This window comes from Myotis davidii, unplaced genomic scaffold, assembly GCF_000327345.1.
Source record: "Myotis davidii unplaced genomic scaffold, ASM32734v1 scaffold370, whole genome shotgun sequence".
Classification (NCBI taxonomy): domain Eukaryota; kingdom Metazoa; phylum Chordata; class Mammalia; order Chiroptera; family Vespertilionidae; genus Myotis; species Myotis davidii.
In genome coordinates this window covers 5,685,212-5,709,523 of record NW_006288615.1, presented here as the reverse complement: position 1 = coordinate 5,709,523, position 24,312 = coordinate 5,685,212, and the positions used below count along the sequence as shown (strand labels likewise).

Sequence of the window (24,312 nt, the reverse complement as noted above, 5' to 3'; positions counted from 1 at the left end):
CAACGCTTTATTAACATATCATTGCAATAATGACTTTCCAGTTGTCATTTGCCTTTTCTTTTTTAACTGGCCGATAGGAAAGCTAGAGAGAAAAAGACACAGAAGAGGAGAATACACAGTCCTTAAGAGCCCACTGCCCAGGGTCCACAACTCACTGCGGCCGGGCTGGCCCTGCTCCCTGGGTGTCCCTGCTCGGACCCTCGGCGATAGTACCTGCTGCCAGGTTGTTGTGGGATTGAATGAGACGCTGCAAATAAAGACTCAGGCCCCACAAGCTTCCTGTTAAGGTTTTGAACTTTGTAGGTGTTTTTCCTGTTTCAGATGAGATTTTCTCCAAATACTGTTTTCTATTAGTATTGGTTATATATTTTTAAACAATGTGCACCATCACCTAACCGAACTCCCCAGTGGGTTCAAATGGTTTTCCACTTGAGGCTCTGGGACGTTCTTGGATGTATAGTCATGGGAGAGCATGGCAGATACTTTCTCCCGTGCCAGTGGCACACTCTGAGGTCTCTTTCCCGCCCGTGGAGCAGGCTGTCAGCTGTGGTCACCTCCAGGGCGCTTCACACTAATGCTCCCGGGACCTGGAATCTCTGGACAGGGGGCATTTGAGCTCACTGTTCTTCCTACAGGCCAACCTATTTGAAATAACTGTTTTTGTCAAATATTTCAATCGTGGAAACATGGTTTCAGTTGGAGAGCACTTCAGTTCATCAAACAAACGCCAGCTTCCTCTCCTTCACCTTCTGCCCCTCCTCATCCTCCCAGAGTTGGACTCAAATGTCGGGGTATATCGCCTGTAACTCACCCCTGGTCTCTCTTGTCATTCTGGTGATTGGGTATATTAGGTGTGTGTTAATTTAAAATGATAATAATCATATTTATTGGGTACTTATTGTGTGCCAGGAATTCTACGTGCTTAACACATTAACTAATTTAACCCTTGTATTAATTTGCTATTGTCACAGTTATGAATTACCACAAACTTAATCGCTTAAACCACTAGAACTTTATTTCCTCCCAGTTCTGGAAGTAGGAAGTCTGAAATCAAATCGAAGTGTCAGCAGAACTGCATTCCCCCTAGGAGCTCTAGAGGAATGTCTATTCCTCATCTCTTCCAGCTCCAAGAGGCTGCCAGCATTCCTCGGCTTGTGGCCACATCACTCTAGTCCAGTGATGGTGAACCTTTTGAGTTCGGCGTGTCAGCATTTTGAAAAACCCTAACTTGACTCTGGTGCCATGTCACATATAGAAATTTTTTGATATTTGCAACCATAGTAAAACAAAGATTTATATTTTTGATATTTATGTTATATATTTAAATGCCATTTAACAAAGAAAAGTCAACCAAAAAAATGAGTTTGTGTGTCACCTCTGACACGCGTGTCATAGGTTCGCCATCACTGGTCTAGAGTCACACTTTCCAGTGTAGTAGCCATGAGCCACATATGGCTGCTGAACACTGAAAAGGCGGTCAAGGACACTGAAGATCTGACTGTTCAATTTCAATTTATTTAAATTTAAGTGTAGACAGGCACATGCTATTATGGATACCATATTGGACAGCACAGTCATGGGACACTTCCTTTGGAGAAACATCTGCTACAGTTGCTATTTCTTTTGGCTTGGGTCCTGTTATAAACCATCATTTCAGTTTCAAGATCCATCAATAAGCTTCATTTAAAGTATCATCACAGACAACAGAATGGTGGTTATGAGAGTGGAAGGGGATGAAGGGAAGGATGAAGAGAGTAAAAGGGATTGAATACGTGGTGATGGAAGGAGACTAGAGTTCGGGTGCAGAGCACACAAGGCAATATACCGATGCTGTATTAGAGAATGTTATTAACCAATATTACCCCAATAAAGTAATACAGATTTAAAAATAGATGGACAGATAGATAAAAAATAAAGAAATAACATAAAAAGGAAGTAATAAAGTGTCATCTCACCTTAGGGTGAGAGGGGGAACCTGCAGCCCAGGGAGCCGCCTGCCCTCAGCCAGGCCGTGGGACCATGGGCTCTTGTCTCTGAAGAGGTTCCGGGCTCCCCCTTGGCTCCCTCACAGGGAGCAGAGCCACCTGAGTGGCCATCCGCTCTGGAAACCAGGGCTGGTCCTAGGCCGCCAGGTCCGCTGTGGAGCACTGCCATTCTCCCAGCTGCGTCTGTTACTCACTTGTCGGACCCATGCCTGGCGTCCCTCTCACCCTTCAGTCCCGGGAGAGTGACAGCCCCAAACAGGCCGATGGCTCTGGGTTGGCCCATGCCAGTCCTTCTTCCGCAGGCCTCTTTCCATCCATGGAATCTTAAGGGATCTGAAAGGGATGGAAATTAAGTAGCCTTGTTCCACTTTTAAAGCCAACACACAATCAGAAGTGATGGTTAAGAGGGAGGGCTCTGGGGTCCTCAGCAGGTGAGCCTGGCTGGGAATTGAAATGCCACTGCCTTCTAATCTCATGATGTAATGGTATCTCTTCTGTTAGCTGTAATTTTAAAAATCCATTATAAATCTCACACACGCACACGCGCGTGCACGCACACACACACACCACACCACACACCACACACCACACATGTAGAGCTCTTAGAGCCAGGCTGCCTGGGCTCAAATTCCAGCTCTAGCATTTGCTGTGTGACCTTGAACCAGTTACTTAACCCACCTGTGCCTCCATCTCCTCATCTTGAAGTGAGGGTATTAGTATTACTAGCTCTCACTGCAAGGAAGGATGATGTAGATCAATACTTCTAAGGCCTTTGGACAATGTGCAGCACAGGCTGCATCTTCAGTGATGATGTTCCACGTGTAGGAAGGCGTTCATTCTCAGACACACAACTTGCAGTTCATCCCTGTGTCTGCGGCCTTCCTCTTCACTATTCACAACTGTGTCTTTCCAAAACGCTGCGTTGTTGCCAGTCTCTGGGGGGAGGCTGGGGTGAGAAAGGGCTGTGAGGAGTGGGGGTGAGAGGGGGATAAAGCTGAGGGGATAATAACAGAGCAGGCAAACAAAATATAGACAGTGAGGAATGTGCTTCAAGTCCCCAGGGCAGGGGTGTGACATGTCTAAGATCACCCGCAAATGGACATTCTTTCTGGAAGAGGTCTTGGAATGCTTTGTTTTGTTTTTTCATTTTCAGATTTACCCTTTGCATACAGTTCTGCAAGTCAAGGTTTGTCATTTTCAGGCAGGTGGGCCTAGGGGCCTGTGGACTCGTCTCACCCCGCCCCCCAGGTTGTGCCAATTTCAGCCCCAAATTCCTGGAGGGACTACAGAATTGATGGCCATTGGGGAAAGGAGTGCTCCCAGCCCAGCAGGCACTGGGCAAGGCAGGAATGGGCTGGAGTGAGTGGTGTGTTTGGAGTGAGTGGTGTGTTTGGAGTGAAGGAGAATGTCAGGTTTCCTGTTTTCTTGAAGAAGTGTGTATCTCCTGCACCCATGGGAGGCTGTCTCCTGCAAACATAGGAGTACATGTCTCCTGTACACGTAGGCGTTCATGTCTCCTGCACACGTGGGAGGCTACGTGGGTCGCTCCTAGACCCCGGCCTCCCTGGCTTCCATTGCTGTTCACTCCTGTGGACACTGACAAAAAATTCTCTTTTGATGTCGTGGGTCTCTCCACTGCTCGTACACGAGGGACTGTGCCAGGTGCCTCCCACGGTTGCCCTTATGGGACCCCAAGGCTTAGAAAGGTTGAGTAAGGTTTTCTGGGGCTCAAGGCTCCTGAGAGACGGGGCTTGATTCTAAAAGGCACAGTGCCCCCAAAGCACATTCGTTCTGAGCGCTCCAGCCGCAGCCCTGTCTGTGGGCCCCGACTGCCGCCACCGGGCGCAGTGCAGTGTCATCTTGTGGGAAGGATGGCGGTGGCCAAGGCCACGGGGCTCATTAGCTACAACCTGTGAGCCCGGGGCTCCCCTTGTTCCTGCCCCCATCTCTTTCTCCTGCTCCCAAGCACCTCCACACGGAGCTGGGGTGGGTTCTGCGCAGATAGAAGGAAGGGAGAGGGGCATGATGGGATTTGAGGAGCTGGCTTGCCAATTATTTTATAGACGACAAAGTGGGCTTAGGGAAGTCAGGGAACTTGGCTAAAAACTTGGGTAGTTACCGGCAGACTGAATCATGGGCTTTGTGTGAAACTGGAATTGGGTCTCGAGGGCGGCTCCGAGCTGTTCCTCTGAGGACTTGTAAGACATCAAAAGAAGCCACCAGCATGTTGACAATGGATGCCTTTGGGTAGGGGGGCCGTGGCATTGTTGGGTTTTCCCTTTACATTCCAAGTTTTCCACATGGAGTGTGAGTGACTTTCAGGATGAAAAAGAAGTTTTAGAGGAGGGTGGGAGAGGGGTGGGCGCACACAGGGAGGTGTGTGAGGGGCTCATTATTTCCTATTCCTCCTGCAGTATGTTTTCAATAAATTCTCAGAAGCATCTGTGGTCCTTCAGTGGAGATGTGAACATGTGCAGGTTACTCAGATGAGAAGGCGAATAACACTTTTCTGCCAGTTGCTTTGGTGGAAAATGAATGGGGGCCATAAGGAGAGGAGGGATGAGAACTGAAGGTCCCAGCATTCCCGCCGAGGCCTTGGGACAGGTGCCCCCCCCCCCCCAGCAGTCGCCTATCTTGATGTCCATTATCGCAGTAAATCCGATTAAGAACACGCAGCAACTATAGGTTCTTGTGGTTTCTCCAGGCGCCGTCCTGTTAAAAGACAGGCCCAGGGCTCGTGTGCAAATGCAGTGGACACACTCGCTCTCTGCGGCCCACGGTCTGTTCCAGGGGATACTGCTGCTCCCTGCAGCGTGCCTCTCTCCTCCCCTCTGGATGGCAAGCCTTCCGGGGGGCAGGGCTGTGATGCCTTCGCCCCGTCTTCCCTGACCCTGCTCAGGGCCAGGGGGGACAGCAGATGCTGAAGATCCTGATAATACTGTCCTGAATGTTGAGCCAGACTGTGGTGCCTCTACACTGGGGCCCAAATCAGAACCAGCCGGAAGCTTGTCAAGCACCGAGTTCTGGGCCCAGCCCCGGAGTTCATTGTCCGTGGGTCTCAGGTGGGACCTGAGAGGCTGCGTTTTGAAGTCACCTCCCACGCCCTGTATTGACTTGCCATTCTGTGTGTGTGATAAGAACGCTTAACATAGGGTCTATCCTCCCAGCTAATTTGTTCACTCACACGACCCTTTTATTGACTATGGGCTCCATGCTGGGTAGCAAGCAGGTGTCCAGGGCTTCCTCATGTGTATGACTGACACTTGAACCCTTGATAGCACTTCCCCTTTGCCCTCCCCTGCTCGCCCCTGTCAACACCTTCTCCTCTCGGCTCCTATGCGTCTGAGTATTTTAGGTTCTTCATGTAAGTGTATCATACAGTGTTTGTCCTGTGCTTACTTCACTTAATGTCCTCCAGGTCATCCATGTGGGAGCAAATTGCAAGATTTCCTTCTTTTTTAAAAAAGTATATTTTTAAAAATTGATTTCAGGGAGCAAGGGAGAGGGAGAAAGGGATAGAAACATCAATGATGAGAGAGAATCATTGACTGGCTGCCTCCTACACGGCCCCCTACACTGGGGATTGAGCCTGCAACCCAGGCATGTGCCCTGACTGGGAATATAATCATGACCTCTTGGTTCATAAGTCGATGCTCAACCACTGAGCCACACCAGCTGGGGAGATAGATTTTCTCCTTTTTGATGGCTGAATAACATTCCATTGTATGTATATACCACATTTTCCTTACCCATATATCCGCCAATGGATGTTTAGGGTTTTTCTATCTCTTATCTGCTGCAGTGAATATGGGAGTGTGTGTGAAAGAAAGAAAGAACTCACTCTTTTTTGTTTTCTCCCTTCCCCACACACTACTGTCACACTCACACATCAAGCAATTCCTGTGACACCGCCCTATAAAAGCCAACAAGCTGAGGGCTCAGTCCCACAAAACTGCCCCCCAACTTCAGGTGCCAGACACCAATTCCCGGATGTCACCCATACTACTGATTGATTGGCTATAAATCAGGGTTTCTACAAAAACCTACTTGGATTTAATAATCTGCTAAATGGCTCACAGAACTCAGGGAAACACTTATATTCATTGGTTTACTATACAGGGATGTGATAAAGGACGAAGATGAACAGCAGATGGAAGAAATGTGTAGGGCGAGGCCCGTGAAAAGGGGCGGGGCTCCCACGCCCTGTCCTACATCACCACCCTCCCAGCACCTGGACAACAAATTCCCCAACACAGAAGCTCTCGAAACCCACACTTTTAGGATTTTATGGGGGTTTCCTCGTGTGATCATGATAGATCATTAACTCAATTCCCATCCCCTCTCGCCTCTCTGGAAGGTAGAGGGTGAGGTTGAAATTTCCTAGCTTCTAATCACTGCTTCATCTTCCTGGTGACCAGTACCCACCAAACATTGCCTCATTAGAGCAAAAGACACTCTGGTCACCCGGAAATTCCAGGGGGTTTCGGAGCCCTGTGTCAGGAACCAGGGTCAGAGTTCAAACATTAGCTCCTTGTGCTCTTATCACTTAGGAAATGACCAGAGTTCCAGGAGCTCTGTGCCAGGAACTGGAGCAGAGACTAATATATGGTTTTTCTGTTATTTCACAGTCTGCATTCAACTCTTCAAGATCTGATTGTCTTTCCTGTAGGTAGATACCCAGAAGTGGGGCTGCTGGATCATATAGTAGTTCTATGATTAATTTTTTGAGAGGCCTCCATACTGTTTCCCATAGTGGCTGCACCAACTCACATTCCCACCATTAGTATCCACGGTCTCTTCTCCATCCCCTCACCAACACGGGTCTTCCATCTCTCCGATAATGGCCATCCTAGCAGCATGAGGTGACATCTCACTGTGGCTTTGATTTGCATTTCCCTGATGATCAGTGAGGCTGAATACCTTTCCTTGTACCTGTTGTCCAATTGTATGTCTTCTTTGGAGAAATGTCTGTTCAGGTTACTTTGCCCATTTTTTAAATACATGTTATTATTTTGTTTCTGTTTTTGCTATCAAGTTGTGGGAATTCCTTATATATTTTGGATGCTAACCCTCTATTGTATAGATGGCTTGCAAATGCTTTCTCCCCCTCTGTAGATTGCCTTTTTATTTTGCTGTTTCCTTTGCTAATGAGAAGCTTTTGCATTTGATGAAGTCCCACTGTGTTTTTGGAGTAGAGTTTGAGTTTCTGATGAGCTTCCAGGAGACACCGATGACCCTGGTCTGGGGACAATTTGCACATTACCCTTTTATTACATAGGATTGTTTATTTTCTTAAAGTAGCACATGAGACGTGAGTTTGAAACATACATATCTGAACATTTTGTTAGTGTGCCCTTTCCCTCCTCTTTTCTAAGCTTCCTAGATTCTTGAGTTAGAGAGGGGAATGACGCCTCCCTTAAACTGGGAAGGTTGGTGGGTGAGCAGTGCCTGGGGTTATGAACTGAGTCTGTGCAGAGAGACGGATGGCAGCCTATTTAGTGGGAAAATCTTTCCATTCCTTCCTAAAGGGGTGCTCTTGCCTGGGTGTTAATTTTTCTCTACACATAGGTATTTAAGACAGAGAGGTGAAATTAAAGCGGCTGTCTATTTTCTCAACCCAAATCACAATAGGGAACTGTAATATATTGTCCGTTCTAATAAGATAAAAGTGGGCGGGGATTGGGCAGGGCAGTTCCTGTAGGATTCGAGCAGGCACAAAGATAACACCTTCACATCAAGAAGAAGGCTTCTGTCTGAGTGGTAACTGCTTGTGATGCCCGCTAATAAGTAGACACATCACAGGATAAATCAGATTGTGTAATGGGCCACTAAGAAGCTGCCATGCTCCACACACTCCTTCTTCCTCCTCTCCTTTGAGGGATGGAGGACCGTGGTAACTAAGTCCATGTGCAGCCAATTGCCTTTATTGAGTGTCAGTGAATTTATAGGCAGCGAGTGACACTTCTGGGGGCTTCTGTGCAGTGGCACAAGCTGCTCTCTTCAGAACGCAGGAGGAATTTATGAGCCTGCTGACATGAACAGAGGTGACGGGATGGCTTGAGGGGTACTGGCCGGAAACCCCTCCATCATATATTTTTCATACTTGATGAAACACAGATAAATCTCTGTCCTGCGTGTCTGAAACGGTAGGACCCGCTGAAGCTCAGTGTCGGGCCTCGGGGGGGAAATGGATCACGTTAGTGGTCCTGCTTTCTAAATCACCGCCAACTCTGGAGCCGGTCATTCTCACATTTGTGCAAAAATGTTTGACAATATGCATAAATTTTTAATAGGCCCCCACTTTACCAAATGTTCTGCACCTCGGATCTGCTCACTGAGAGTTATAGGGCACGGGTGTTTTTCTCCTCAGGCTGCCTCAGTGAAAGAACAGACAGGCAGATGGCTGTGTTGAAGGCATTTTTATAAGAAAGTAACATGAATCACTGAGTGGATTCTGTGAGAATTTAACATCGCCCTTCCCCCACCAGCCTTTGTCACATGCAAATCCTATAGTCTCCAGAGCTGAAAGGAACTTTGGAAATTGGCTAATAGGCACACAACACTTATTGTTTAATAACTGAATGAATCAACCTTGTTGCACTGTACCACGTGGCGGAGAGGGAAGCCGGCCAGGTTCCCACTGCAGTGGAGCCATTGGCTTAAATCACGTCGCTAATTAGTGGCAGGAGCCCCAGGTTTCTTCATTTCCAGGAAAATACTATTTTCATTTCACGTCTAGCCTCCCTAGTGCTTCTGTCTCACATCTAAGGCCTTATTTTAGGGTTTTATTGCTGGAACCCAGCGGTATATGCTTTCCGTGGCCATGAGCTTGGCCGTGCCCTGGAGTCCCAGGGAAAGTGCTGGGCGGTGTAGCCGAGCCTGCAAGTTCTTGAGCTGCTCGGAGCGTGGCTCTGCTTGGACACGGCTCTCGGACTTGCTCAGGTCTTGCTTCCTCGTCGGCTTCCCTTCTCTGACCCTGTGGTAATCTCATTGAGGCCCACGGCCTTCAATTCCATCATACTGTTGACTCCCCAAGGCAAATCTCCCGTCCAGATTGCTCTCTTAAATTCTAGATGCGGAGACCCAGCTGTCCAGATGTGGGACAGCACAGCTTCCACGTGTCCAGAACTATGCTGGCATCTCACCCCTCCAATGGCTCCACATAAGGCCTCCCTCCCCAGTGCATGTGAACCCACCCACCCAACCTCAGCCCAACACCCAGTCCGTCAAAAAATAGCATTGGCTCCACCTTTAAAATATGCCCAAACCCACCCACTTTGCAGACCCCCATCTTCACTGACAGCTACGTCAGGTTCAGCCTCACCCACCCTGGCCTGGACCCCAGTAGCCTCCTAACTCATCGCCTTGCTCCAACCCTATTCTCAAAATCTGTTTCCGTGTGTTGGCCGGATATTCAACATCTGTTGCTGAGTAACACTATGACCATCAAGTTAGTGGCTTCACACAACACCCACTGATGATGGCACAGCTCCCGTGGGCAGAAGCATGGGCACCGCTGAGCTGGGTCCTCTGCTCAGGGTCCTACCGGCTGCTCCAGGTGTCGCCCAGGGCCGGGGTCTCCTCTGCTTCCACACTTGCGCAGCTCTTAGCAGCATTTGGATTGGGGCCTCAGCTCCCTGCTGGCTGTTGGCCAGAGGGCACCCCAGCCCCTTACCAGGTGGGCTGTCACTATGGCAGCTGGCTTCATCAAAGCCAGCAGGAGTATCAGGGAGCAGGTGGAAGTTACCACCGTATAGGACACACTCAGGGAAGGGGCAGCCCTTTGTCCTGCTGTGTTCCCCTCACTCCAGCACGGCGAGTCCAGGCTCACTGTTCTGTGGCCACGGACAGCTGGGCTCCCAGATCCTCCAGTCAGGTCAGGCACACCTGCCAGCTCAGGGCAGGAACTGGGACCCTGCCCCAGATACCCCATCCACGGGAGTCCCAGCTCTGGGGAGACCGGCCTCCATGGCTCTGTTCCCAGGACTGTCCCTCTCGGGAAACTGGGAGTAGCGAGGCTGGAGACTGCTTGCTCTCTGGCTCCGTCATCATGTACTCCATCAGACGATGCTTGGAGACTGCCAGTGGAACAAAATCAGACCTCAAGTAACTGTTCCCAGAAACATAAATAGCTCAATGGTAGGAAAATGCTATATTTTATACATCAATAAAAGCAATATGACCTTTTTGGTTCATGCAGAAAAACCATTTGATAAAATAAAATACCCTTTTCTTATTTAAAAAACTTAAAAACATAAAGACAAGTGTTTCTTCTTAGCATAATAAACTACAACAGTACCCACCACCTAGTAGACATTCAATAAATATATTTTAAATGAGTGAATGAATGAATGAATGAATGAAACATTTATTTTTTTAAACAAAAGAGAGCTACATACTTAATAAAGAAATACTAGATTCCTTCCCATGAAAGAAAAGAACAATATGAATGGGCTTTGCCCCTGATATCAGTTAGTGCCATAATATAAATTATTGTTAAAATATTGACATTTTAGCAAATAAGAGGAATAAATATTTTTAAGTGTTTAAAAATGTTTTTTAAATCAATGATAGAATTACTATGAAAGAGAAACACATGAACCCGTACAAAGCCTATAAATGTTAACAGGAAGGAGAGACCAACCTCTTCAATAGCTGCCAGGCCCTGCCGTGTTTCTGGTTAAAGGGGAAGATGACACGTCTGCTCTGGGTAATTTATAGAGAGAACACAGTTTCAATTAAAATCCCAACAGGATTAGTTATTGAACTTGAAAACATACTTATTAAAGTCATTGGGATTAAAAGAAAAACAATAAGGAAGGACAAATGACACTGTATTTTCAAGTATATTATAAAGAAAAATGAGGCGGATGCATGATACTAATGTACAGGCACACACATAGATCAGCGAAACAAAGCAGAGAGCCCAGGACCTGACAGAGATGGAAACTGACGGCGCGTGATAAATTAAGGAAAACAGTAATAAGGGTGGAAAAAATATGGTTGCAGTAAGTAGGTTGCTTAATTGTTAAAGCCCACGGGTAGTCGAAAGCAGAATGGAGAGTGTAACCCCCCTGGAGGAGGGTCAGAATTTTCCAACTGTAGAAAAAAAATTTTTTTCTAAGAAAGATAGAAGAAGACGTAAAAGGAACTGGATGCACAGAAATTCAAGGTTCCAGAGCCGTCGACTAGAGAGGCAGGCGACCCCATCACCTAAGAGACTGGTTTTCCACCAGGGAAGTGCCTGGGGCTCCTGAGGCTCCGTCTTCTACAATATTGCAGAAGCCATCTGGACTTGAGAGAGAGCAGCACCATTTCGTTTTGAAAAATGTTAAGCAGAGTCTAAAATTTTCTAGATTATAAAGTCCATCTTCAATGTTCATATTCAAATGTTTCTAAATACTTCTTAGGGAATAGATTTAATGAGTAACTTCAAGTCTATCTTTGGAAATTATACTTTTAAATACAAATTAAATATTGTTCCCAAAGGCTGAATTCTTCAAAAAGATGTGATCCCCTGAGATGTGCTGGCACTGGCCTGTGGGTGACTAAATGCAGACTGAACTCAGGATACTGATACTTCCACAGACGTGCCAGGCTCCACACCCCATCCTCAAACCTGGTGTTCTTGGGTGGCTTTCACAGTCTTGCTTCTCCTTTACTGTCTCGTTCTGTAGAATCCAGAGCCTTCACACACATCCTCCGGTTATTGCCCTGCAGCCACGTGGCAGGGCCCAGGTTCTACACCACCGGTCCTAGCGGCAGGTTCTGGTGCCCAGTGAAGAGCCTGCATTGGCCTCGCTTGTTGGGGGACATGAAGGCAGATAGAAGCCGGACGGGGGGGGATGATGTGCCAGCACAGGCTGCACACTGCCTTTGTAAATCAGCAAAATGATGAAAGTTCAAAGATAATCAAATGGTTTTAGAATTAAGATTCAAAGAATAATGGAGGGAAAGCCATGATTTAAATTGTGTATAGGCATAGAGGCAGCAGCACAGTTAACAATAATTCTGCGGAGAATTTTGTGTCGACAGTTCAGTAGGCAAGATCCTTGTGTTTCTGAAAGCACTTTTCAAGCTGCAAAGGGACACAGCAGCAACCATCTAAAACCAGCTGACCATCAAAAATAAATAAATAAAATAAAATAAAACCAGCTGACCGTCCCCCTCTGCTGCACCCGAGTGTGCCTGCCGCAGTAAGACCTTGGGCTGAGGGATAAAAGGAACCTACTCTATTTGTCAAAAACTTATTTTATACAAGACTAGGGGCCTGGTGCATGGAGATTCGTGCACTGGGAGTCCCTCAGCCCGACCTGCACCCTCTCCAATCTGGGAGCCCACAGGGGAGCCCTCTCCAATCCGGGAGTTTCTGTCTGTCTTTGCAATCATATGAGCAAATTGTCTGAGACCCCAACTCAGTTTGGTTTGTTGCTCACAGAATAATAGAGACTTTTTTTTTTCTTTGCTTCATTGGTGGAGATTTCCTGGAATTTTTTCGGTATCTTCCCTTTAATTTTTCCTAGACACTCTGATTTTACTTATGTCTCTCACCTTTGCTTTCCCTCCATCCCCCACCGCAACAGTAACTTGCTCCATATTCACTTTGCTCTAGTGTCTAGGTGTTCTATCTTCCACCAGAACTATGATTCCCAGCATTCCTGGTGCTCCCCGTGCTCTGGGCTTCTGCTTCAGGTCCTGGGGCTGCCACCAGAACTACTATTCCCAGAATTCCTGGTGCTCCCCGTGCTCTTGGTTTTCCCTTCCTGCTCTGTCTCCACCCCATGGCCTCCCACTCTGCCAAGTCCTCCAAGCCACCAGCTCTCCCTCTCTGCTCTCTGCCCCGGGGGCTTTGGGGGCATGGCTCCCTCAGTCACTGAGCCACATCCCCCCAAGCCTCCAGCTCTCCTGCTCTGCTCTCCGCCCAGCAGCTTCGGGGAGTGACCGAGGGAGCCACATCCCCCCAGGCTGCCGGCTTGCCCGCTCTGCTCTCCACCAGTGCCTGTGTATGCATCTTTGTTGGGTTAATTTGCACACTCACTCCTGATTGGCTGGTGAGCGTAGCAGATGGATGGTCAACTTGCATGTTTCTCTTTTATTATATAGGATAGTCAGGGAAGACCTCATGGATGCGATGACATTTGAGCAAGTGAAGGACACACTGGGTATAGTATTTTACCTCTAAGAGTGAACTTCTCTCTGAGGAGGGAGTGCCCAGGGGTCCAGGTAGATGGAGGAGCAGTGGGAGCCAGGTGAGCAGAGAGGAAGTGGGGGAAGGGGGAAGGTGAGCCAGGCACAGGGGAATACCATGTGGAGGCCACGGTACCTCATAATTTGAAGTCCTCAGTTACTTTCCTGAAAGTCCCCAGATGGACTGTCACTGGCAGGGATGCTGTCAGCCCCCAGCAGTCAGTGTCAGAAATACTGTGTGAACCAAAATAATGTTTCCATTCGCTCATGTCTGAGTGTACGCATCTCTCCCCGGAGGTCTCACACCTTCTCAATGCGCTGCGCCCCGGGCACTGAAACACTCATCAGCTGCAGCTTCCTTCTGGTGAGCAGTGAGGGATCAATTGTGTCTTAGTACTGAGCACCCAGACTTCGAGGGGGAAGGCAGTGCCCCCGTCTTAACCAGAGTCCCCTCTCAGCCAGACCACACACTGAAAACGTGGGGTGACACCCAGCAGCCAAGAAAATACAAAAACTGTTTTCTCTTCACATCCTCCAAGTGACCAAGTCACAGGGACAGAGTCCCAGCCACGGCGAAGCCAGGGTGCCCTCAGCATGTCACCAAGCAGGGCGCTGCTGCTGTGGGGGAAGTCCCCGTGCCACAGAGGGACAGACTGGAGTGGTATGAGCACAAGAAAGCCTCTGTGTGTGAGTGAGTGTGTGTGTGTGTGTGTGTGTGCCTGAGCACAAGGTGAAGAGCTATCAGTTTACACTGTTATTTTCTGGATATGAATTTTAAAATTTATCTTTTAAATGTGTGCCCTGCAGCAGTTTTTACATTCTTTCAAGATAAGACTAATTCAATTTCAGATTGTTAATTGTTTAAACTATTATAACTAAGAAGAAACAGGTATCTTTACTTACCTATTAAAGTAAATATATTTAATATTACTTTTGAAAAAAGTACTATGAAAAATGTATGCTTTAAGTCTTACTGTGACTATTGGTGTGGGACAAAGTTGAGAATTCTACTGTAAAACTGGAACATGTAAATTCTTTTAGTTTTTAGTTTATATAAACGGCTACATCTACTATGAGTCCTCAAAACCATTCGAGCTTTAAATGTGGAAATAAAATTATACAGTGGAGTTGCTTATAAAGGTGGTCTCAACAGAATCAGGGACCTGGGTATGAAGAAGAGAGTGCTCTAGTTTGTAGGCTCTGTGCAATCAGAGTTTTTAACCAGGAACCGGCTGGGCCAAGTGATTTACAGATCGAGACAAAGCACGGTCAGGCGGGTTAAGGAGGTTTGAGCTATGAATCTTGTGGACAAGTAGCGTCTGAGGTCAAGCATGTGCATCAGCCAAATATTGCGCCATGTGATGTGGAATGTGAGCTGCGTGAGGGCGAGGTCAGCATCTTTTAATGTTCGATCACTGTCTCCCCCATTGCATCTAGAATCGAGTTGGTACTAACCAGGTATTTGTTGATTGACTACACAGATAAATGCATTAATGAAAAATGGGTGGGTGGGTGAATGGGTGGAGGATGGATGGATGGGTGGATGGATGGATAAATGGATGGATGGGTGGATAAATGGATGGATGGATGGATAAATGGATGGATGGATGGATGGATGGATGGATGGATGAAATGGATGGATGGATGGATGGATGGATGGATGGATAAATGGATAAATGGATGGATAAATGGATGGATAAATGGATGGATGGGTGGGTAAGTGGATGGGTGGATGGATGGATGGATAGATGGGTGGATGGTTGGATGGTGGGTGAGTGTGTGAAGACACCAAAGTAACTGTGATGATGGTAGCTCAGTAGACAGAATGTCACACACACTGTGTGATCACCCACCATCCTCAGTGTTAGTGCATTTGTCCAGAGACTGCCCTTCCCCTACACACACACACTGCATTGTGTTTAGTTCCTTTCAAAGCAACACTGAGGAACTGAGTCACATTCCCACAAAACGAGCCCAACAGTAAAGATTCAAGAGACCTGAGCCATTTCGTCCAGACAATGACATAACTGTCTTAAAATGTTTGACTAGCAATTATGTGGAAGAGAAAGAATCAAATTCTGTGTGTCCCCAGAAGGTCAAACAAGCCAGGAGTCAGGTTGCAGTTGGCTCAGTGTCAGAGAGGACTTCGTAACAGCAGAGGGCTGGAAATGGAGGGGCTGCCTCAGGGAGAGGGAGCCGACTGCCATGGGGGCATCTGAGCAGTGGCTCGGGGAGACGTTCTAGAGCAGCGGTTCTCAAAGTGTGTGACCTCTGAGGTCTCCAAGATCTTCTCAGGATCTAAAAGTCAAACTCTTTCCATCTGACTTATTTGCAATGGTTCCTGACATTCCCACCAAAGCACAGTGGTGGGGGGAGCAGCCGAGAGCAGGCAGAGACCCCCATTGGTGGTCACTACGGTCCTCCTCGTTACCCACCGGCCTTGGAAACGGTTTCGTTTAACGACCCCAGCGGGTGCAGTAAGGGATAACTCAGTTATTAAGACTTGACCCTTGAATACACAGCTTTTTAATACTCTGTGAGACAGAGCCAGGAGCGCCCAGAAATGCCTTCCACTGCACACCAAGTGTGACCACCGTCACAAGCTGAGAGCAAGCCACTTTTTATGGGAGGTCCCTGTTATTTAATAAACAACTGATGAACTCTGGTGATTCAGAGTTGGGTTTGGGGGAGAGATATTCCTCAAAAATGAACCCAGTGAGCCTAACGGAAAACAACCCAGGGTATCTGTGGCCAACAGTAAAATTTGAGCTTTCTAGAGAAAATTGAAAATTTCAAAACCCTGTAGGACCTCCATGAGTTTGAGAGCTTCCCATTACTTAGCCTTTTTGTTGGAAGGTTGATAATGAATGTGACTTTGATGAGAGGAAATGTATCGACATTGGGAAGATCTGCATAATGCAGGGAACCCAGTGACCAATACCTGGTGTTATAAAACCGTGCGTGGGCAAAAGACATATCCAGCACTCAAGATGGACGGATGGATTTTCACGTGATGGAGAAGGCAAGTTCACTGATGTGGTTTCAGATTCCACATCACAGCCAGCCTTTAGGAAGCTACCACTTGTTGAGTCATGTAGAATCAAAGCGGAGTATTCTGTTACCTGAAAGGCTATTAATATTGTCCTCTCTTGCTCTGGCCAGTGTGCTCAGTGGTTAGAGTGTCACCCCAGGCACTAAACGGTCTTGGATTCAATTCCCAGTTGAGGGAACGTACCTGGGTTGCAGGTTCATTCCCCGGCCCCTGTGGGGGTGCGTGCAGGAGGCAGCCAATCAATGTGTCTCTCTCATATCAATATTTTATCTCTCTCCCTCCCTCCCACTCTACCTAAAAATCAATGGGAAAACAATCCTCAGGTGAGGATTAACACAAAAAAATTGCTCTTTCTTTTCCAATTATGCACATACATGAGGCCAGGTTTTCTTACTAAGCTTCAACCAAAACAACGTATGGCAACAGATTCAGCATAGGAGCAGATAGGATCATCCATCTATTCCATTAAGCCAAACCTTAAGGTGACTTCAAAGATGCAAATCAGTCACATTCTTCTTACTAAACTTTTTTATTGGGGAAATATGTTATTCATTAAAAATGACATTTATGTTAACATATAACAGGTTTATTATTGTAATTTTTAAATTAATTAAAAATACATATTTTAGAAATATCTCAGTTTTACTATAAAATTCAGTAAATATCAATAACAATAACACATTTTCAGAAAGCTCTTTGGGATACTGAAAAGTTATTTGAGTGTAAAGGGGCCCTGGCTAGTATCTTTCAGTGGTTAGAGCATCGGCCTGTGCACCGAAGGGGTGCAGGTTCGATTCCCGGTCAAGGGCATGTACCCGAGTTGCGGGTTTGCTCCCACCTCTGGTCCGGGCACATGCAGGAGGCAACCAATCGATGAGTCTCACATTGATTTTTCTCTCTCTCTTTACCCCTCTCCCTCCCTCCCACTCTCTCTGAAAAGTAATGGAAAAAATACCCTCTGATGAGGATTAACAACAAAAAAAGAATGTAAGGGGTTCCTAGGCCCAAAAGTCTGGGAACCACTGCTATAGAGTCATTTTAAGCATGGTTGTCTCCTCGGACCCTTGGGTTCTATACTGATGGAACTAATTGGGCCATCTTCTCTTTCTATATGCTGAGTAAACATAACATTTGTGTCAGAGTCAGTTCCCTTTAGAAATATTAACTACACATTCCTTCTGAAATTCCTCAACATTAAATTACAAAGCCTGCTTTTCAAAATGTAGGAAATTATATGGTTACAGCAAAAGTAAATTACTACTTGGCACCCATAAAATATAGACCCTTAGCCTTACTAAAGCCTAAAGCATGCGTGTGTATTTCATGCACTATTACTACATTTGTAACTGTAACACCTTCACCCTTCTGTTTAGTTTCAAACTCCTGTGTTTATCCTAAACTTTAAACAGGAAGAAATGATTTGTGCTTCTGTCTTGATTCTTAACTCAAGCACAGAGTAGCTCAATAATTTAAAGGGGAAAAAAAGAAAACGAAGCATCCAGTCTGCCTGAGAGAGAAACAACTCCTGCAGGAGGGAAGCCGCTCCTGTGGGTCCCAGACCCTCATGCTCCTGCGAGACCTCAGGTCTGGCCCCGGATGGTCAGGGCGGCCCCATCTGAATAACTAGCACTTATTTAAATGAGCATCAGCAGAGCCAGCTAAGGGGGAAAATAACAGAGGCCTGCGATCCTTTCTATTAAACTTGCCTTTTCTTCCTCCTCAGGAACTTAACTGGCACCTTCCCCGAATACCCTACAGCAGAAGAAGGAGGTTCCGCTATCATTTTTTCAAACAAGACCCCACAACAGGTACAAATATGCTTGAAAAATAAAATGTAAATGTACCGTGATTTTATTTCCTTAAAGTTTGGAGTTGCTGGTTTGTTGTTATTAGGTCTTGGTTATTTTTATTTATTTATTTTTACTATGTTGTTTTTTAAAATTTATTTCAGAGAGGAAGGGAAAGGGAGGGAGAGATAGAAACATCAATGATGAGAGAGAATCATGGATCAACTGCCTCCTGTATGCCCCCTACTGGGGATTGAGCCTGAAACCTGGGAATGTGCCATGACCGGGAATCGAACCATGACCTCCTGGTTCATGGGTTGATACTCATCCACTGAGCCACATCAGCCGGCAGATCTTGGTTATTTTTCAACTTTGTTGCACATCAGTTGTCACAATAAGACTTAATAACGTACATTTTTCATGGTACTTTTTGCAAAAGTAATATTAAATATATTTAATAGATAAGTGAAGATATTTAGTTCATACCCAGTCTCCTGATTCTTTTGATGCCCCCTTTACAAGCAACTCCACTGCAAAGATGGAACATGTAAATGACTAGGCCTGCCATGAAGTCACCAATGCACGTCCTTTCCAATTTACCTCAGAATGAACTTACCTTCCTCCCTCTTCCCTTTGAACGAGGTGCAACGACACGTGGTGCTCAAATTAGTAAGTTCTGAGCGGCTTGATTTCAGGAGCCCGTCCTGTGCATGTCCCTGCTCACCTCAGTCTCGTCTCCTGCCCCATCACCACCACAGTCACTACCACACCCCCTCACCTTCCTCCTCACCCTCAGGCTGCTGCGCCTGAAATGCCCTTGTCCATGTCAGGCCCCCCACTCCCTCCACGGCACCTGTCCACCCACCTTCCTTCTCAGGTCCTTCTCACCCATCTAGACTCCACTGTTTGCCACATCGATGTTCTTCCAGAGAAGTGCTATTTGGTCATCTCCCTGGCATCTGACTAAACTGACGTGGAAAGCTAGTCTTAGAAATGTCTTAATAAACTAGAGATAGAGAAATATCCTTACTCTCAGAGCATCATAGAAACCAAGAGAAGACTTGCATGATTCTCATCAGTGAAGCTTTAGAGGCATTGCTCTCAAAAGTAAACTCAGGGGGAAAAATGGTTGCTGTAAGAAGTATTAGTTAATATTTCCTAAGTTCTTACTACCTAATGCAATAAGAAAAAGAAAACGAGTTATAACTATTTTAGAGTGCTAATTTTATTATTTTTAGATTATCTGATCATCTTCCTAGAAAACACAATAAACTTAAAAATTGTATTGACATATTATACAAAATGATATTTACAAAAATTATACTGGAGAAATTGAAAGAAGACTTGAACCTATAGACTGGTAAATTATTTCCTTGGAGAGACTCAATAAAGTACAAATACACATTATCCCTTGACTGTTCTATACAGTCAATGCAATGCCAATCAAATCAAAACAATTTTATTGACAAAATTATTCTCCAGTTTACATGGAAGAATAAGTATGTGAAAATGTGTGAAAAGTTTTTGAAAAAAGGCTATAACCACAGGGAACTTGCCCCTGATATAAATAACTTGATGTAAATCAAATTATAAAGATAAAGTAATTAAAATATCACAGTAATGGGAAAAGAATAGACTGATAACATGTGACGATAAATATCTCTCATATATAAAGAGTTCTTAGAAAGTAATGAGAAAAATCTGACCACCTCAGTAGAAAAGACAACAAAGAATACAAGCAGAAAGTTAATAGCAGAAATTTTATAAGTCACTAACAAAGAAATTTAAATATGAAAATGTTACTGTATCTTTTTTCACATATGGGATTGGTAAAAATTTGAAATCATGGAGTTTCTAAGCATGTGGGGGGAAAAAACACTCCCATACATTGCTGCTGGATACATAAATGAGCATAATATTTTTTATGGGAAATGGACTTAGTAAATATCAAAAATTTTAATCTACATATCCTTTGATCCATAAACATTATTGAAGAAATTGATACTAAGGAAATAATAAGGCACGCTTCCATGGATCAACAAATTTTTTCCATAAAGGGACAAAAGTAGTAAATATTTGAATCTATGGAACCTACATTCTCTACTACAACTACTCAACTTTGCCATGATAGTATGAAAGCAAAAACGAACAGTATGTGAATGAATGGACATGTCTGTGCTCCAATAAAACTTTATTTATAAACATGTGCATCTGGCCAGATTTGGCACAGCCACTGTAATTCACTGATCCCTGCCACAGACATTGAAAAAGCTGTTCCTGTTTGCCTTGTTTATAGCATTGACAAAGCAGGAAACGGGCTACTGGTTTTCAGTAGGGACTGTGCAGCTGTGGAGGGCTCTGGTCATCTTGTTGTCCCCTGTGCACCCCTGCAGGAGCTCTCAGAGTCAAGTACACAGGTCTCCCCCACTTCCCTGTCAAAGCCAACTCAGCTTCCAGAGCCTTCCCTCCACCCCCAGAGGATTCCCGTCTTTCTCCTCTGAACTCCGTGGACACTTAACACCCACCCCCTTGTTTGGCAGGTCACCAAGCCCTACCTGAATGACTGTGGTTTGGACTGGTGTTATTTCACTCGTTATGTTTAGGTCTTGTCCCTCCAGCTAAATCATCAGGCACAGGTCCTGTCTTGAAAGCCCATGGCAAGCAGCCAAACACGTTGCATGTTAGTTTAGAAAGGTAACAATTATAGGATTAAGAATGTCAGTGGAATGTCTAAATTGTACAGGAGAAACATCTAAAAGTAGAGTTAACATCTAGTCAAACTAAAAACAAGAGAGAACTGAGGATGCCTGGTTAATAATTAAAATAACACAAAGGTACCACAGAGCAGACGATTGAGGAGTCGGGCTGGTGTGGTGAAGTCACAGTCCCCCATGTGCTAGGTCTTCAGCCTGAGGCCAGCTAGTCCCCCTACATCTCAGTTTTCTCATCTGCACAAGGACACCCAAGCCATGTCTACCTCCTGGGTCTGCTGCACTGATTAGAGGGGATGATACTTGTACTGAAAACAGAACTGGGCACACAGAAAGCTTTCGGGAAGCTTTAGCAGTTGTTGCAAATGTTAGTTGTAGTAGGATGAAGAGGTAGACCAAGCCTAATCATTCTAATGATGCATGTAGTCAAGTTTATATTTGTAAAAAATAAAAACAGTACAAATACTTTTTAATGAAAAGAGCATAATCACATTGATACTAAGCCCCCAAAAGATTGAGTACAAATCAAACCACAGATCAGTCTTCCTTATGAGTATTAATGCAAAAATTTCAACTGAAATATTAGCAAACTAAAACCCAGCAGCACCTTAAATAAGCAACACACCACAATCAAGCAAGCACGGTTATTCCAGAATGTAAGAATAGTTCAATCTCAGGATGTATATGAATACACTGTGTCATATAAAGAGAGCCAAACATGGAAACCATAAGCTCATCACGGTGGATGCTGACAGGTCATTTGGCAAATTCAACATCCATTCCTGATATTAAAAAATAAAACAAAACAATGAGAATATACGGATACTTCTTTATCATGAAAAAATATTTCCATCTTAGTTTAAAAGCCAAAGTCATGCTTAGTGAAATTCGCTAGAAACATTTTCACTAATGTCAGGAAAAATACAAGGGTGGCCTTTGTCATCATTCTCCCATCTGATCTATGGATTACTGGCAGACAAAAAAAAAAAAAAAGAACATAGAGATGTAGAGATTGGAATGAAAGAGGCAAAATGATCACCCTTTGAACATGTGTTCTATACTTACAAAAGCAAAGAGAATGAACTGAAAAACTACTTTAACATATATGAGATATCAGATGAGGGAATTACAAAATTAATGTATAGAAAGCAGTAGCTTTTGTGGGTACTGCTAGATAGGAAATATGATAAAAGGCCCATTTACAATAGCAACAACACAAACATAAAATACCCAGGAGTAAACTTAAATATGTATTTATGTGAGGAAGAGTTTAAAATATTCTGAGGGATGCAAACAAAAAAGATGGGAAAGCATACAGTGTCCTTAGGTAGAAATACTCAACATCACAAATACTTCAGCTCTCCCCAGCATCATCTATAAATGTCATTGACCCAATAAAAATATCAGGCGCATTATGTTGGAGCATGGGTGGGAGAGGGTAGAGCGAGTGTGACCAACCCGATTCTAAACTTTAGGTAGAAAGTAAATAACCAAGAACAACCAGTAAAATTGAGAAAATAAAGTGTAATGAGGAGTAATGAGCCCTGCTGTGTATGAAAACATGTCATTAGAGGACCATTAATATAAGCAGATGACTAGAAAGACACCTCAGAGGAAAAGAATGGAAACTCAAGAAATATACCCAGGTACATATTTAAAGATAGTTATATAATAAATGTGGCACCTCACCTTTCTTGTATACGGGGAAAAAAAGACCATCCTTTCTAATAAAAGGCTAATATGCAAATTGTCCCCTCAACCAGAAGTTTGACCAGGGGGTGGGGCCAGCTGGCCAACCTCCTGAGTCCCCTCCCCCCAGCTGGCCCAGGCCAATCAGGCCCAATCCAGGGCGGGCCAGCCAGACCCCAGCTGTGCATGAATTCATACACCGGACCTCTAGTTTAATATATGGTATTAGAATAACCAGGTTGTCATCTATAAAAAGAAGAATATTAAATCATCTCTTTATCCCAGAATGGTTTCAAATGGATCAAAGATTTAAATGTCAAACAAAACAAAAACACAAAAGGACTTGAAGAAGCCAAGAAAGAAATATGTCATAACCTCATGGTGAGAAAGACCTTTCTACTGCTATTGAACAATCCCAGGTCATAGAAGAAAAAATGATAAATTCAACTACACACAAAAAATTTGGGGGCAGAACCAACCCCAAATCAAGTCAAATGGCAGAGGACTCACTAGGAGGATTATTTGTAATAAGTATCATAGAGAGAGATGATTTTTCTAATATATAAAGAACTCCCATGGCTCTATAAGAACATGAATAACCCAACATAAAAAACAGCCAAGAGATGTGAACAGGCAGTTCTCCGAACAGAAAACTAAATGGATTTGAAACATAATAAAAGGTGTTCAGCATATGAAAAGATAATCACCCTCACACATATAAGAGAAATGCAAATTAAAGCTACACTGCAGACAAAATTGATCAATTGAACCTCATCAAAATTCAAAACTTTTGCATTTCAAAAGACATTAAGAAAATGCAAAGACAAGAGCAGACTGGGAGAAGATATTTGAAAACAATCACCTGATAAAGGACTTGTAACCAGAATATACAAAGAACCCTTACACATGTCAATGATGAGAAGATAAATAAGGCAATGGAAAACTTGGCAAAAGACTTGAATAGACAGTTCACAGCTAATAAACACATGAAAAGATGCTCAACATCACTAGTCATTAGGAAAACAAAATTCAAACCACAAAGAGATACCATTTTCTACCCACCAGGATGGCCATTATCAAAAAGATTCCTGGAATAATTGCCACTGTCAGCAAATGTTGAGGATGTGGAGAAAAGGAAGCCCTCATACAGTGCTGGTGGGGATGTAAAATGTGGCAGCCACTTTGGAAAACCAGTTTGTCACTTTCTTAATAGTTAAGCATAAATTTACAAATGACCCAGAAGTTCCTCACTTAGGACTCTATCCAAAATAAATGAAAATATATGTCTACACACAAAAAAAATTATACATGAACTAGAGGCCCAGTGCACGAATTCGGGCATGGGTGGGGTCCCTTGGCCTGGCTGGCGATCGAGGCCTATTGGGGGGCCAGCCGGTCGGGGGGAGGGCCCAACGGAAGATTGGCCAGCTGCCCCCCACCCCTGATCAGAGCCGATGGGGGGCCGGCCAGCAGGAGGGAGAGGTCATGGGAAGTTGGCCAGCCTCGGAAAGTTGGCTGTGGGAGCTCACTGACCATGAGAGGGCAGCTCTTGCATTGAATGTCTGCCACCTGGTGGTCAGTGCGCGTCATAGGACTGGTCGACCTGATGTTCGGTCATAATGGTTGCTTAGGCTTTTATATGCTAGTATATAAATATTCATAGCAGCATACTCACAAAAGCCAAAAATTGAAACAACTTAAATGTCCATCACCTGGTGAATGGAGAGGCGAAATGTGGTCAATCCATGCAATAGAGTATTAGCCATAAATAAAGGAACAAACATCTGGTACACACTGCAACATGGGTGACCTCAAAGACATGCTAAGTGAAGGAAGCCAGACCCTAAAGACTACATGTTCTATGATTTCATTTATATGATATGTCCAGAAACATTAAATAT

General features: G+C 44.8%; 1 protein-coding gene across 1 annotated transcript in view; it reads left to right on the top strand.

Annotated features, from left to right (window-relative positions):
• Positions 1-24,312, top strand: part of IQCA1 (IQ motif containing with AAA domain 1) — a 109,459-nt gene that overhangs the window by 33,045 nt on the left and 52,102 nt on the right. The window contains exon 7 of the mRNA XM_006760462.2: positions 17,948-18,032. Within this exon, the coding sequence (XP_006760525.1) occupies positions 17,948-18,032 (85 nt within the window). The remainder of the gene's footprint in view (positions 1-17,947; positions 18,033-24,312) is intronic.